This window comes from Halyomorpha halys, unplaced genomic scaffold (genome assembly GCF_000696795.3).
Source record: "Halyomorpha halys isolate HHAL.00 unplaced genomic scaffold, Hhal_1.1 Scaffold1583.1, whole genome shotgun sequence".
Taxonomy (NCBI): domain Eukaryota; kingdom Metazoa; phylum Arthropoda; class Insecta; order Hemiptera; family Pentatomidae; genus Halyomorpha; species Halyomorpha halys.
Window position 1 is genome coordinate 254611 of NW_027113737.1, and position 17391 is coordinate 272001.

The 17391-nt window shown below is 31.0% G+C and overlaps 1 protein-coding gene across 8 annotated transcripts in view; it reads left to right on the top strand.

Annotated features, from left to right (window-relative positions):
• The window catches only part of Hr39 (Nuclear hormone receptor FTZ-F1 beta), a 179816-nt gene that overhangs the window by 151001 nt on the left and 11424 nt on the right, over window positions 1-17391 (top strand). For all 8 annotated transcript variants that reach the window (XM_014435441.2, XM_067051069.1, XM_014435437.3 and 5 more), the window contains 12 exons: window positions 2742-2894; window positions 9359-9409; window positions 9482-9586; window positions 9661-9764; window positions 10031-10141; window positions 11586-11667; window positions 11749-11962; window positions 13069-13202; window positions 13444-13552; window positions 15053-15264; window positions 15407-15549; window positions 16672-16863. In XM_014435441.2, coding sequence (XP_014290927.1) covers window positions 2831-2894; window positions 9359-9409; window positions 9482-9586; window positions 9661-9764; window positions 10031-10141; window positions 11586-11667; window positions 11749-11962; window positions 13069-13202; window positions 13444-13552; window positions 15053-15264; window positions 15407-15549; window positions 16672-16863 — 1521 coding nt within the window. In that variant the 5' untranslated portion in view covers window positions 2742-2830. The remainder of the gene's footprint in view (window positions 1-2741; window positions 2895-9358; window positions 9410-9481; window positions 9587-9660; window positions 9765-10030; window positions 10142-11585; window positions 11668-11748; window positions 11963-13068; window positions 13203-13443; window positions 13553-15052; window positions 15265-15406; window positions 15550-16671; window positions 16864-17391) is intronic.

Consider the following 17391-nt stretch of genomic DNA (forward strand, 5'->3'; position numbering starts at 1 on the left):
GTGATCACTAAAAATTTAGTGCTTATATAAGAGATATATATGTTACCTCTTTTTTAACAAAAAAAATATAAGCTACATACATAGTTATAGAAATAATGGTACTATCAGGACTCTTTTAATTTTCTTAAATAGCATTTAAAATATAAGACTAAATTTTGATTCTTGGTGTGACAGTCTCTCCTACCAATTTAAAACTGATAATTTAAGCCATCCGGAATCCGGCTGGATAAGGATTTTATACTGGAAGAATTGCCTCCTCCTGGAGCACACAACGAACCAGGTAACACAGTGTGAGAAGCGAGGCCACGTCCTTGTGGGACAAAAAGTACAAGTCTAAGCCCAGCCTACTTATTAACATCTCTAAAGGAATTTTCATTTATTTTTCGGATAAACGATAAATCAATCTATTCAAGTCATTAGATGAGCTCTTCTTCGATCTATAGCCTTCATTAATTGCTTCTTTATTGGTCAAGGGTATTGACTACTAGCTATATAGTACCTTAAGGGAAAGTTAATTATAGAAGGTAATTATTCAGGTGTGACATGCACAAGTATCATTAACGAACTTGACAACTGCTAATGGTTTTATTAATGTAGATTTCACATTCCTCAGGTTACATAAAAGATTTTCAACAGTGTACCTCTTGGGAGGAAGAAATCTAAAAGAAAGGAGTGAAAAAAACAAAGTTGATAACAAACGAACTGATATTGGGTTGCGACAAATTTCAAATATTAACTTGAGATTTATAATACCTGAATACAATCCTAGCAATCACAACTCCTCATCAGCGTTTTCCAACTGATGGTCCGAAGACTCTAGTTCAGGCGTCCGTGTCATGTCATTGGGAGACCAGTTTTCAAATATTATAATAAATTAAAAGTAATGCGACCAAAAACCGAGGCCCGACGCGTCGGCCGAAAATTTAGGCCAACTTGCACCAACCAATCCAAATAACCTATCCACACGCCTGCGCAAGCACGAATTTTCATAGTCAACATTTCCATCTGACATACTGCGTAAGATAAACAAAGACAAATTTATGACTTAATGCTGGATTTGCACGTTTGCGCCTTGCCGCAATCCAAGAATTATTTGAATGCTTGGTAAACAAAGGATAGTTCCTTGCGGTACCCACAAGTTTGTGACTTTTACCAGCGCGTTAAATTAGATTTATACAAAATCTATTATAATAAGGAAAAAAATAATAGTAACTGAAATGAAAGTTAACGTAGAATATTCAAAATACTGTTATGGAAATAGAATGTATTTTGATTAAAAGGAGATAATTCAATCTGTTATGTGAATGAATATTATTGCTTGGGTGTCGAAATGCTAATAGGATGAGTAATAGAAGTAAAGGTGATTCGTTCTTTATACCGTTCATCATTTGAATATTAAGAACCAGAATGGACATAATCAGTTAGTCCTATCCTGAATTCCTGGAAGGAGATTCCAGCAGATGCTGAAGGACATTAATGATGGAGCATGGAAATGGCTGTCCTAGCAACTCGGCAAATTAGAGCGCTCAGTCTACGATTACCCAAACTGGTCTCGGGGTACATCAACCTCTCCTCCTAGCCATCTCGATAGTTGCTGAATAATGAATACTTGGAGGGAAATGTAAAAAAAAAATTAAAATCTAGGTTTTGAATTTTTACTAGTACAGTAGAAAGTTATAGACTTTATCAGATATCCGTAGCTGGATTCATAAATCATTTATTTATTTAATACCAGATTACGTGGTCAATGTAAGAGGTACATTTTTTTTTTACAATTGATTATGTGGGTGGGTGGTATTGTCTCATACAAAAAACACCCTTAACTATATACGGTGTTATAAATAAAAATAATTAAGGTTAAAATAATAATTCTTAATGGAAGATTATTGATTGACCGTGTGTATAGATGAATGGAATATGGTCCGGGTGCGGTAAAAAAAAACTCAAATAGTAGATAATTATACTATTTTATTTTACTATTTGTTTGACTGCCGTCAAAACAGCCCTAACGAAGCCCTGCAACGTGGGGCGAAACGTTGGCTCAATAAAATAGTATAATTATCTACTATTTGAGTTTTTTTTTACTGCACCCGGACCATATTCCATGCAATAATTCTTAATAAAAGATTAAAGTAAAGTTAATAACAAAAACAATAACATTTATGGATTTAACAAAATAAGTAATTGACTTCTAATGAAAAAAAAAGAAAATGAATTTAAGAAAAAGATTAAGAGAAAGTAAAAGAAATTAAGATCAAATAAATTTTTAGAGTGACAATAACAGAACTGATAAATATAGAATTTATAACAGGATATCCTGCAACAGCCTGGGATTCAGTCTTCGGGTTGTTGTTGGGTTTCCCAAGTTGTAGGTCACTGCTCCTTTAACTGTAGGTAACTGGGAGTGGAACTTCATGAACCTCTAATTGTCTTAATTGTCTACTTGTAATTCCTTATGCAGTTGGCTGTAACATAAATCATTCTGATACATAATTGAGTGCAATGTATTTCATTGCAAATTTGACTCCCTTTATTTTTGCAGGACTGTACAATTATTATTAAATCCTATAACCTTCAATAAACGGTCTATCTAACCCAAAATGATCCTTTTTTTCAAATGGGAATGGTTGTGCCTAAAGCAGAGCATTAAAAAATAAACAAATTCTTCCTCTTTGTATATTAGTTTAGATTAATTATCAAGTTTCATAGAAATAATTTTAGTTTATTATTGTTTCTTGCAGATCTTGAGTGACTGGATGGTAATAGAGCAGTTTAGGGAGAGCAGAAGACAGATAGGCTGTGCGATGGGGAGGTAGCACACGCTCAAGAGATGGAGGGCGGTGTCAAGTGCAGGCCCACCTCTGCGGGGGTGGTCCTTAGTCTCCGTCCTGCGGGTACGTAATATTATTATATTATGTAATATAAGAAATAATATGGTATGATATAATAATATATGGTAATATCATTACAATAATAAATCAATTTGTTTTTCTTCTTCATCTTACTTTTAGTACTTGAATCCAAGAGGAGAAAAATGTCAGTTTTTTCACTCAAATTGTTTATTAATTTAATAAAAACTAACTATAATAACTAGATAAAAATGAGCGCTTTTTCAAAACGTAAAAAAAAAAATAATTTTTCATTCGGAACTCTATATAGTTAAAAGTACCAACAGCACTAAAAAACTAGAGTAAATTTACTAAAATATGAGCCTTAATAGAGCTACTTTAGTTCAATAGTTTCCGAGATATTATTATTATTAACTCGGCTCCACAACTCGATGTCGAGTCCTAGCCTCCTGCAATAGCCTCCACCAATCATTACGATATTGTGCGGCCGACATCAAGTTCCTCACTCCATCGAAGGCGTGGTCTGGTCACTCCATTGAAGCCCACAGCTTCCTTCCACTCTTCACGAAGGTCTTGTAGTGCGGTTAGTTTTTTTTCTTCATCAGCTCAGAACATAGAGAACATAGAGTCCTGTTTCCCTCGTCATCTTGGCTCTCAGTGCTTCATAGGCGGTACAGGAAAGTACGACGTGCTCGGCGGTCTCAGGAACCTGACAAATCGGGCATAAATCTTCGATGTTTATGCCATGTGCGGCGAGCTTATCACGGAAACCCCCATGCCCCGTGAGGAACTGTGAGAGTACTTCCTTTTTCCGAAAGTATATTCTCCGATCCGGATTTCTTCACCGGGCCTGGGGATTTCCTCTGTGACCATGTATTTGGTCTTTTCTACATTCACTTCAAGCCCTACTTTTCTTGCTGCTTCAGCCAATTTCATAAATCCATCAGAGACAACTTGGAAAGAGCGTCCGGCAATGCCAATGTCATCAGCGTAAGCAAGAAGCTGTATTGTTCTCCTGAATATTGTTCCGCCCACTTGAATTCCAGATTCTCTAATGGCCTTTTCAAGAGCTAAATCAAAGAGGAGGCAGGCCAATGCATCCCCCTGCCTTAGTCCTCTTCCTGAGACAAATTCATCAGATATTGCTCCCCCAATCCCGAGATATAGCTTTTCAAAAAACATTTCATAAAAATGTACTAAAAATAAGTAGTTAGTGAATTTATTTTGAGAAATTTGAACCTCAAACAGCATTATTTTATTTTTTTTTTTTCCCGAACCCTCTAAAACAGAAATAAAAAATGAATTAGTAGTGCATTACTGTGAAAAAGAAAAGTAATTCGTGTTGTGTCTTACCTTTTACTACCTTGGGAATTTTAAGGTTACCTGTTATGTTTAATGTCATACATGAGGTATCCATTCTAAAAAAGGAGCTATTTTAAGTCCGGAGGTGAGGGGCCTCCTCGTGTTGTAGATCAAACAGCATTCGACGATCTGGTGTCTAAATTAAAACTAGTTTAATGTATTATAAAGTAGTTTATGACGATTATCTTCGTAGGAGTACTAGTTTTTTTATGATATTTGATAAAATAAATTCACAAAATGTTAATTTATAGTTGTTTAGATAAAATATATCTAAGGAACCGTAAGACATACCTATGTCTGCCAGCGCTCAAATTAAAGATAGTTTAATGTATTGTACGTTTATAACATTATATTCGTTTATAACATTAGTTTATAATATTATATTCGTAGGAGTTGTAGTTTCAATTTATTCATTCACATTCAATATACCATAAAAAACTAGGCTGACTGTTTAATTTTGACTAGTATTATAAATAGTTTTTAAAATAATAAAAATTTGGTATAAATTGACTGACTTTTTTCACCCTTGTTATGGTACTAATTGTCTTATTTTTCTTTCCTGCCTCCAGGTCACTGTGTTTGAAATACAAGTGTTTGATTTATATTTTAGACGTTTTTTGGATTCTACATTCCCCTCTTCAGCGTCTTGGATTTAATTTATTGTTATTATTAAGTTTCACTCAAACGTCTTATGTAACAGATAAAATAAAAAATTGTTCGTAATTTTCACCTTTTTAAATTTTTGTTTTTCTTCGAAAATCAAATAAATAGTAATGTAGTGTAATCTCGGTAATCTCTCAACACTATAGTAATCCCAACTGGCTTAGAAAAAGAAAAGTTATTTTTTTAAGATTTTTTGCTTTAAAATAAAAGTGCATACGTGTAAAGGACACTTTTAACTTCTCGATTTATAGTTAAGTTATTGTAACCGCCGAAAAATTTTAACTACGATATCGGGTAATCTAATTCATATGATAGTGTCCATAATATATTTTGTTGGAATTAGAAATACATAATATCTATTGTATAAATTATTTGATTCTGTAAAACTAATTTAATTAATAGTAGAAATATGTATAGTACATTTTTTTTTTTAGAGAACTCATTTTTTTATGATGTTTTAAATAAATCTATACAAAGAGTATTTTTTATTTCTACTTTTTTCACTTACAAATGAACAATTTTATAATTTTAACAAATTAAATCATCACTGAGCATTACTGGGGATATAAAAAAAACTTTTTTTTTTAATTAATTTTTATTTTTTTAAACCTTCAAACTGTCGAATTTCCGATAAAATTTGTAAACAAAAATTAAATAAATAAAATTAGTTATGTTTATACGTACACCCTCTGAAGCAATTAGTTAGGATTATGAAGATTACACTATTACAACACGTAACTGAGAGTAGTGTGATGGGGCGCACAGCTTCAGGTTTTTTTTATTCTGTTAAAAAAATGTTCTGTGAACATTAAATTGTTAGGATTTAACTATGATTTGTGAACTTTTTTAATGATGTAGTTTTCTGGTTGAAGTTTGTATCTTGTTCACTTGTTTTAAAAAGTAGGCAAATTATAACTGTTTCGCTGGTAATAACTGCATTTGGTAACACTTCCCGCGATATTATCAATAGATATACAATCTATTTAGATCTGAAGTTAAAATGAAAACATGATGTGGAAGAGGCGGGGCCGTTTCGAGCTGCAGCAGCGGTCCAAGGTCATCTTGTTTACCTGCTCCAGGCCCATTTCCTGGAACTCTGTCGGCGGAAAAGTGGGCGGGAGTCTTTGGAATTTACTTAACATACTTAAGATGCTGCTACACGTTTGCCAAACTATGGCAAATTCGCGCATGTGCAAGCGTGTAGATGAGTTGGACAAGTTGGCCTGACCCATAGTGTCGATTTTTGGGTACAAAGGACGTTTGTTCTGCATCAACATGTTTGTGTTCAATTAGTCTTGTTTTAGGACTGCCAACAGATAAGCATCTGTGCTCTTCGTGTTTTAACTCATTCAAGAATTTCTCCAGCCATCGGATTCAATAATTACCTCTAGTTTAAAATTATGTATATTTAAAATCTATCGATTCGGTGTAAATAGTTTAACGGTTTATTTTTTATTTAATACAGCACAAAGTTTATAAAGTCTTTATGTATTTGGATAATTAAATGAACAAATATATGATAAAAATTCTATGACGAAAGCTAAATTTATAGGTCATGTAGTAGTATTTTTATGAATATAGTTGTATTTATATAAATGTAGTAGAATTTCTATGAATGTAGGAGTATTCCTATGAATATAGTAGTATTTCTATGAATGTAGTAGTATTCATATGAATGTAGTAGAATTTCTATGAATGTAGTAGTATTTATATGAATTTTTATTATCTACCACCAACTTTAGTAATAATAGGTAATAAATAGTATAAATAAATTTACGCTTCCTTTCAGTTAATAGTTAATAAAGTTTAACTTTATTTTGTTTCTTTTTTATAATGAAAATCGAATATGATATCGGACAAAAGTTAAATGAACATACAGGTGTGTGGGTATGGAGGTTTATTGCGATTTCATTTAGGAAATAAAGAGGAATTTGCTTCTTTTCGCAAATAATAGTGATTCCATGAAAACAAATAACGTTTTAATGAATTTGAAATTAAATTAAATATTGGAAATTAAATAGAAATTTTCAAACTGAATTAGCAGTTATGAAACATCCTTGAATAAAAACATATTTTAGTTACAAAAACTCCTAAATATTATTTTACAAAAGTATTTTAAATCCTAGATAGAAAGTACAAAATACTTCTTTAATGTTTTTGTATTTTGTTTGTTACAATATAAAATATTTTTGTAAATTACTATTTGGTGTACTGAGGTACAAGATGCAATAGGTACAAGTTTTTTAAATGATTTAGATGGTCAGGGGTGCCGTCAGCAAAGATAGACAAATAAACAAAACTTATTTATTTCAACCTGAATTTCAAGCCTTCATCAGGACTGAAAAAACAAAAGGAGGAAAATAACCTTGATTCACAGAAACATAAATATTTAAAAAAAATAATAACAAACAAATTTTGAAATATACATAATGATAAATTGAGTAAATGATAGGTGATACTAATAACATACATTATATCATATGTATTGTTTTTTTCACACATTTCATTATATTGATTTAAAATGTTATCAATATTTCTTTAATAATGATAATTTATTTTATTATGTTAATTACTCATCATTTATATTTTCTTGTGCACCTACCATGTTTTTCTCTTTATTTACTTGAACATTGTCTGTTTTTTATTATTTTTTATCATTTACTCTGTATAATTCTTACCTCTATAATACTACATTTTATCTTCCATTAGTATCAACTACTTCTACTCAATTCATTATTATGTATATTTTCAAATTTGTTTAGAATTATTTTCTTTTTCTGTTTATGTTTCTCTAAATTAAGGTTGTTACCTCATGTTTTCTTTTTCAATTCTGAAGAAGGCCATAAATTCAGGTTGAAATGTCGGTACAAATAAATAAGTTTTGTTTATTTGTGTATCTTTGCTGACCGGACCTCCGACCAACTTCTCCTCATGTTTTAATGATATTCTTTTCTGCAAAATTCTTACCTTCTTTCTTTTGAAAAAAAATTCTAGAAATTTAAAAATCAAACAATTTACTAAAATTAACATTGTACTCAATGCTATTTATTCAATGTTAACCTTTTATTTAGTGAGCATTGAAAACACGATGAGTGATTTAATGGAGTTAGTCATTTTATCAACTGAAAGGCTCTTATGATTCACTAAAATGACCTGCCACTGTTTTTTCCTCAATTATTGATCCTTCATTCAGTAAATATAAATGGTTCTCTAATTAGCTCATTTAAACTCATCTTTTCTTGTTGAATCGAGTTCTGAAAGTGTTCAGTAGACAGATATATGTAAAGAGTGGCATTGAACCTTTGGGTTGGCTAAGCCTTTCTGTATTTTTTTTTTTGTTTTGTTTAGCTAATTTTTTCATGGGAAAAACATTAAAATATTAAACAGACATCTATCATAATATAACACCATCTAACATTGTTCTATGGCAATATTATTAAGCGATACAGTCTTTTAGTAGCTTTCACTGTTGATTTTGGTTTTAAACTAATGATTATAAAAGCTTTCACCTGTAATTTGTCAAGTTGTTACAGAGTACTTAGTTAAGCTCCCGGTACTTTGTATTTAACGACCATTTTTTGAGGTTCAGTCATTAGGGAATCGTGAGGACTTTTATTTCAGATTTTCTTTTTTTTTTTTTTTTTTTTTATATCATTCATTTTAGGTATATTATTTGTGACTATATTATCTTTTATTAACAACTATAAATTGTTCTTCTGTCACTCTGAGGATATATTAGAACACATCCATTGTAAGTTTATTTTTGACCAATATAATTAAGTATCATTAGAGGATAATGAGATAATTATTTTTCTCTAATATTCAGTTACATATTAAGTAAATTTCTAGCTGTCAGAAAAGGATCAACTCCTTGAAAAATAAAAATAAAAAGTTTAGGAATTTTATATCTTTCTCTAACTGCCAGTTACTACTGAGTCAGATTTATGAAGTTTTTTTATTGTATTTGTTGCCATGAAAATTTTTTTGCTTTACCTGGTATTAGTCAAGAATCATAAGATTATCTTCAGGATTTAGTTTATGGTGTCCATTGTAAATAATTAGTTATCTGCAAACATATTCTATAATAAATATTATAAGTATGGAATACCTTTGTACCTAAAGGGGCAGTAAGGATCGCTTTTAGTTTCCCATTTTAGCGAGAAGTAGTTTTTATTTAAGAACTTTCAAATTAAAATATTTCAGATTCCTATTACTAAACTTAGTTAATTACTCATGTATAATTTTTTTTTTTTCCACCAAACTCTGATTTAGTTACCATTAATTGTAATTTGGTTGTTGGATTTTTTTCTTTATTTCATGTTGAATTTTTGCTTCTGAAAATAGTAAACTGTTTATAGATTATACATCTGATCTGTCATATTCCACTATTTTTAATGTTTGTATTTTCAAGAAAAACACATTATTTATTCCTAGTTCCTATGTTAGGCTAATCTCATGTAAATCTAATTTTTTTTTTCTTTCAGAAAATGAACAAAAGTATTATCAAGCCCAGTGCAATGGCGAGCTTATATCTTGTAAGTTACATTTTATATTTAATAATTTAAATTTATATCATAAAACTTTATCTGATTAATTATGTTATGTAGGCTCAAGCAGTGCATGTTCCGTTGTAGTAAGCAATGAACAAATGAATGTTGATGATGACTCATCAGCAGCTGATGCTGAAGTCAGCACCTTTACAAGTGAAACTGGTAATGGTTTTAAAATTTGTTTTAATGAATTAAAATAATGCAATCAGTTGATTTAATCCAGGAGTTTGTTCCAGTTAACCTTAGGAATAGGCATGGAGAAGACCCCAGGATCCAGGTGGAAAGGCCGATGTCTTGGGAGGGTGAGCTGTCAGATACAGAGGTTGCTACAATCAAACCGGTAATTTATTGATTTTATTCATTATTTATATTAATAATAATTTTTTAATAGTAATAGATTAAGACAGGTTAATGCTTAAAATATTGAGCTTTCTATGCTAAATTAAACTGGGTCACATCTAAATTTTCTGTGCTTAGTTAAACTGTATATTATTTCTACAAGATGAACTTAATATATGCAACCACTTTGGTTCTATAATTTTTAACTCCACAAAAACTTGAATTAATTAGACTTGAAAATATTTCTGAATCCTATAATATTTCCAGGAGCCAGAAGATGTGGCTGATACGATAGACAATCAAAATTCCAGCAAGGGCAACCAAACGAAAGGGGATAATGAAGTGCCTCAGCCTTTGAAACTGAACAACGAGACAATCGTGAGTTTCTATCAAATTCTTAATGTTTCTATCTTTTGTAATATTATTTTAATTTTATTCTTCTGTTTATATTAACTTCACCATTGATAGGTTCTTTTAAAAAAAAATAACATCCGACTAAAATAAAATTCTACTATGTAGAAAAATAACTCAACAAAATTGATTTCATTACCGTAATAGTGGGCTCAAGTTAACCTCCATGGCTCTAGTTGCCAGCGATTACGTAATATCACCCTAACATGTCAGAATCAATGAAATAAATACAATTTTATATTTTAGACATTTATCATACTCAAAAATGATCAATCTTTGATAATTATTGAGCTTTGCTTTTTATCATTCTAGGAAAACTTAGAATTATGGATGGACACATATCATATCACCTTTACAAGGGGACACTTTCTTATATTTATAAACTAATTTACACATGTAAAAAAGTTAAATAAAAAACAAAATGAAAATATTATGCCATAATAAAAAATTAAGGCAATTTACAAGGTCCAAAACTTAATACTGCCTTAGTCCTATTCCCCCCTAACACTATAGCCCAAATTTACTCCAAAATAACACTACACTATATTTTTGATTCTACAGTGGTACAGGTTCAAATCCAGCCTTTCAATCACAGTTGAATTTTATTTCATAATGGCCCCATTAAATAAAAACGTGATTCCCCCTATTCTCCCTTCCCACTCTGGTTAGAATATGTTGGTCACCTGTAGGTAACCCCTCTGTATGTCAGAACTGACCAGGAAAGAGATAAAAAAAAAGTTCAGTGTACAGATTTCTTATTATTCAGAACTATTACAGTACCTATAAGTATATTTTAACAAGCTTAAAAAAAAAAAATAATCCAATGGAAGACATTGATTAAAAAATAAGGTACTTCCAAGAATTTTAAACTATTTCAAGTTCAGTAATTTCTAAATTTATATATTATTTTAAAGTAATTACAAACCATTTTCAAATTTTTATCTAAACTAAATAAATAGTTGTTTTGAGTTTTAAATGTCATTTTAGTTCTACATTTAGAACAATGGGTGCCTGATCGTGGTCCTGTAAATCAAAATTTGGAAACTTCACTACCATTTTATCGCATTTTTTTTTTTAAATGTAACATATACTGCATTACAAAAATAATGTATTGCTATTTTTCTACTTAGCTAGTTTAAAGAATACTAAATGATTTCCAGATAACTTTTTTCTCCTGGACATTCAGGAAATATTGAAATGTTTTGTTTTTCTTCTGTAGTCAAGAATTACTGTACTTATTTATTTACTCCTGTATTCTCCCTATGTAGGATTATTATTTAAGGATGTACATTTTTTAAAAATTTTAATAATCAGGGGTCTTATGTGTTATTATTATTAGTTGTTTCAATTATTGGTAAGTTATCATGATCAAGGATGTTTTTTATAATTTTTTTTATTTTTTTTTTTTTAGAATGAAAAAGTTTTGGACCAAACAAGGACAAATCATATTAATGCTCAAACTGAGCTTCCTCTCCTAGTGGATAAGATTTTGAGTAAGTAGAATTCATTAATATCTGTTATTATATGACAAATTAATATTTATTATTTTAATGTTTTCCATTTAATTATTGTAGCTAGCGGTAACTATCTGAAAGGGGCTGGTCCTACGCCTAGCCCCGACTCTGCCGTGTACTCTTGCTACTCTCCGACAGCTAGCCCTGTCACCTCCCGACATATCTTGTCTTCCTCCTCCGGGATATCATCTCCATTCACGCCATCTTTATCGAGGAACAACAGTGATGCTTCGCAGTATGGTGGTTCTCAACATTCATCATGCTACAGTCACAGGTATAAAGCCAATCACTTGGCTGTTGATTAACTTCTATTTTTAAACTTTCCGATGTTGATTATGGAAAAATGATTGGTAGCAGAATCATTTTGAGCATGATACTGACTATATCACCTCTTGGTGTTTGTCAAGAATAATTATTGTTGTGTCAAAAAATTCAGATTAATTCAAATTCAACTTTGTACCTATTTTTTTATTTCTCTCATCTATTTTTTTTTCTCAAAGTTCATTATCTGTTTTTGGCTTCTGAAACCAGATATATGTAGCTTATATTATAGTTTACTATAAACTATTCCAGTTTCCTCAGGCATGTGGATAGTATAAATCTGATCCAGATTAGAGCATGACTGAATTTGTTTCGAACCCCTCCTGATGATATGGGAGGCATTGGCATACTAGGCAATAACCAATAATCGTTTTTACTTTGGTTCAGATCTATTGAACTTCGTATTAAAACTTTATTTCCTGCTTATACCTGAGGCTCCTTCGGCAAAGTCCGACAAAGCTAGGAAAACCCTGCAAGGAATTGCGAGACTTAGTAGTCTTCCGATATGCCCAAAAAGTAGAGAAGTACTTTCTTAATATAACCCACTGTCGGTTCCACTCTTTTTTTCTTGGATTATTTTATTCCTAGTGCTGGGTTCCACTCCAACTCTCACACAGAGATATTTCAGAAGTATCTTCTCAAATGAGTCTTCGAACAGATGATACTCAATAATCGTGTATCTTGTTTTTTTGGTGATACTGTATTCTCCTTTAGTTAAGACTTGAGCAAACCTTTGATACACATTTTGGATGAGAATGTCAGCAGGACTGTGAAACTTCAGATATGTAATAACAGCAACTACATGAACCACAATGTGGACCCTGAACTTAGTGAATCAATAAATCTCTTTTTGATATGTGTATTACCTCTTAAGTGTATCTTATGATTCACCAATACTAAAGAATTGTTCAAATTCAGTTAATATTATATGGGTACAATAAGCCTAAATAGACTACAGTGCACATAGATAGAAAAAGATTTATTATTTATATCAATTACAGTTATAGGATATATCATGATATATTTTCATAATTTTATAGATGTTTTTATTATTTTTAGTTACTCATCGGTATCAGTGTCTCCAACCCAGTTCTCTCCTACTCACTCTCCGATCCAGGGTAGGCACATCCCAAGGCCTGGCTTTCCCTCGCCTGTTCTCAACTCCAGGAGTGTTCACGACTATTCCATTCAAGGTTATTATTTATTTTTGTTTTATCTTTGTTAATTAATATTCAAACTTACTTTAATTCAATTTATACTTTAATTTTTTTAAGGAATATGCATTTTCCCTCTTACTAGTTATTTTTGATATATATTTAAAAATATAATTTTCCATATAGATTTTGAACTATTTAGTAAAGAAAACTTAATAGATGATGACAAAGTATCTCATGTAATAATGAACTAATGCAGAATTTCTCCATGTCGGAACAGATGATGGAAGTGTGCTTGAAGATAAATTCTCATCATTGACTGCCGATATGGTGCAGCATTCAGCTGGCCTCGCTTCACCAGGAATCAGCAGGCAGCAACTTATAAACAGGTTAATATTGTTTAATATCAAACAATGCTCTATTATATTCTATTTTATGTTCCTGAGGAATACTCATTTTCACCAACCCTTTTCTCCATTTACATTAATGATCTACCTGATTCCACTCACCACTTATATGCTGATGATCTCCAAATTTATCTATTCTTCTGTCCCTCCGAGATACTTGAGGCCACCCAAAAAATACAAAAAGATATAGATAGCATTAATGCATGGGTGTTAAACAATGATTTGAGCTTGATTGCTGAAAAAACTAAGGTTATTTAAAGCTCCTCCTTTATTCTCTCCCTTGCTTTTCCTTAACAACCAACCAATTCACTTCTATTCTCCAATAAAAAAAACCTTGGAGTCACCTTCGACCAACGTCTCCTGGTATAATAATATTTCCCAGATCACACGCAATTCCATAACTGTATTTAAACAATTCCTAAAATTCCATGATTCCATTCCTTAGAAAACCCATCAGCTCCTGGTGTCCTCTCTTGTTTTCTCCCAGATCCACTACAGTTTCTTGGTCTACAGAGAGCTATCTGCTGGGCTAGAGTTGAGTCTGAAGAGACTCATAAATTTCTTCTTAAAATTTATCTTCTGGTTTCCCAGACACTCTCATGTCTCCTGTTGGTATACAGAGTTAAAGTGGCTCTATCCAACCTTCTGAAGGCAACACCTCCTTGGTCTTTTCCTATTCCAAGTTTTTCAAATAAAAACCTACCTATATCCTTGATATCCTCACTTTATGTTCATCCATCCATTGAATAAACACCAGATCCTAACCGATTGATTTATATACCCTTTTATAGAACCGCCTCCTTCAGCAAATCCTTCATCATACGTGTAACCTCCTTCTGGAATTCTCATCCAATCCTCATCCATTCATTCCTTTAAACAACACCTATTCTTTCACTTCCTACACAACCAAGCCTCCACATCAATTAAATGTATTGATCTGGGCAAATTAGCCTGTAAAATGTTTTTAATTGTTGGATGTGAGGTGTAAATTTATATTTAAGATTGTCCTTGAGGACGGCCATATTGGCCAAAACATTGGACATCTAAACTAATAATAAAGAATGGGTGAGACTTAATTTGGTTACAAATTATTTTATTTAAAGGAATTTTTATGGTCCAATCTTGCTATCCCAATGAATATGGGGCCCAATTTGTTTTCTTAATACTTTTTTATGAAAAATCGACGACAATTGTGATTGACTTACAAGTTACAACAAGAATACAACTTTCTCTTCCGTTTCTACCTTAAACAATAACTGTTTAAAATGTTCTTCCTTTAGAAGTCACTAGCTAGTCTAATTACTAATTTGTCGGATAAACAAATATAAAAATATCAAGATCAATTTATATTGTACTCACATTTATATATTGAAAGAAAAATCAAATTACATTTACGATCATTGATTTGTGATTTATATTTGGTAACTAAGTTCTTCTTTACAATTCTTTCTTATTTACCCTCTATTTTTATTTTATTTGTAGCCCTTGCCCTATTTGTGGAGACAAAATCTCAGGGTTCCACTACGGTATTTTTTCCTGTGAGAGCTGTAAAGGATTCTTCAAAAGAACTGTCCAGAATAGGAAGAATTACGTCTGCCTTAGAGGATCCTCTTGCCCTGTTACTATTGCAACAAGAAAGAAGTGTCCAGCTTGCAGGTTCGACAAGTGTTTAAACATGGGCATGAAGTTAGAAGGTAAGAAATATAAGTAAATGATATTTATATGTTACATTAAAACACACACTTGATTTACTCTAATTATTTTTTTAATAAAATATTTAAATGTATAATATGACTCCTTTATCTAAGCATCATTAATTTTTAATCTTATCAACAGCAATTAGGGAAGATCGGACACGAGGTGGGAGGAGTACCTATCAGTGTTCGTACACCGTACCAGCTGGGCTTGTCGACCAGAAGTGTTCCGATTTAAGGCAAGAGCACGCCCAACCAACTTCATTAATTCCTCCTCTCCTCCAGGTAACTATATTTGATTTAATGGCCTATATTTAATGTTAATTGTCGTTTGTTTTCTTTCATTACAATTATTTTTTACAGATACTTTAATATCAATGTTTCAATTTAATTTTAAGGAGTAGATATAAATATCCTTTAAACATAATGCATGTTTTTAATATTTTTACATCTAAAAATGCTTTGATTGTGGTGATGACCTTTTGTTGCTCTATCTTTGATCCAGTGACTTGGCTTCGTGGTTTAAGCATTTGAACATAACTTTCATGGAACATTTATTAATTAATTAATTACCTTAATTGAACAAAAACTAATGTAACAATCATAATGTATTAAAGTAAGAGAATAGATAACATGAAATAAAAATAAACTAAAGTATGGCTAAAAATGATTTAAAATTTGTGAAAATTATATAAAAATAAATGAAGTAAATTAAAGAAAATAAAAATAAGATGTACAGTGAAAAGATTGAATAAACAAGAATTACAAAATATATTACACAATTATTAAAAATGGAAATAATAGAAAATAAAAAATTAGGTTAAAAGAGAAATATTAAAAAAAAAAAGACGGAAAATAAGAATAAAATTAAGGTCAAGAAAAAAGGAAAATAATGAACATAATAACACAACCACTTTTTTGAATGGAAGAAAGCCAATTAATGAGCTAAAGGTGGATGCAAGGTGTCGACAGGGAGGAGAGTAGGGAATTTGATGGTTAACAAAGTTTTAAAACATTTAAAAGCCTTAAGATATAAAATAATATTAAAGTAAGATAATTAATAAGACTTTTAATGAAAAAAAATTGAGAAAAAGATGGAGAGATAAAACAAATAAAATAATAGTAATGATAATAATAAATATAGAATTTATAACAGAATGTCCTGCAGTGACCTTGGTTTAAGTTTTTGGAATGAGGTTGGATTTTTCACATTGAAAGTTACTGCTCCTTTAACTGCCAGCAACTGGAGTTTTATGGACCATTTTTTGATGTAATCAATATTATAAATTAAACAATAAAGTTGATTATTGCAGGATCTGGGTGTTTTATACACACCTTACTGCACTAAAATCCAGTCTTTACTCAATATTATATATGTGTGATCAATTTTACCATTGATTTGTTCAGGAAATTATGGAAGTGGAACACCTTTGGCAATACAACGAGGGGGAAGTGAGAGGGGGCGGGCGTGGTGGCCCGCAGAGTAGTGGAGGTGGCAACTCGACCGATCTCATGGCCAACTTGTGCAATATCGCCGACCATCGTCTCTACAAGATCGTCAAGTGGTGCAAGTCACTCCCTCTCTTCAAGAACATATCAGTAAGTACTTTAACTTTCTTATATATATTTAATTTTCATTTTAATATTTTTATGTATTGTGAAAGAATTCAGATTCTAATTTTTTAATTCCTTTCCATGGTTATATCATTAAAACATTTAAGTTTCATTGCTGTAAACTTGTCAATTATGATTTATTTACTCTTTTACTTTCACTTACCTTTATATGAAATATAAAGTATTTTGATCCCCTTTTGAGATCCCCTGTCCAATAGGTTTTATCATCATTAAAGTAGTTTGACAGTGCTTAATTGCATTTTTTTTTAAATCTTCCTCTAAAGTATCTTAATTATTTTGTTTATTTGAAAGAATTACTCATCTCACATTTTTACTATTTATTAAAGATGGATAAATCTAAACTATGAAAGTGACCACATAACATTTTCAACATTTTTGTGTTACCATAGTTATTAAATATTTAACTTAATCTATATACGAGCCTTTTAGCTAATGGGTTAACATGATGAAATCAGTTTTAGTTTTTTCAATATTGATTCTATAACAATTAAG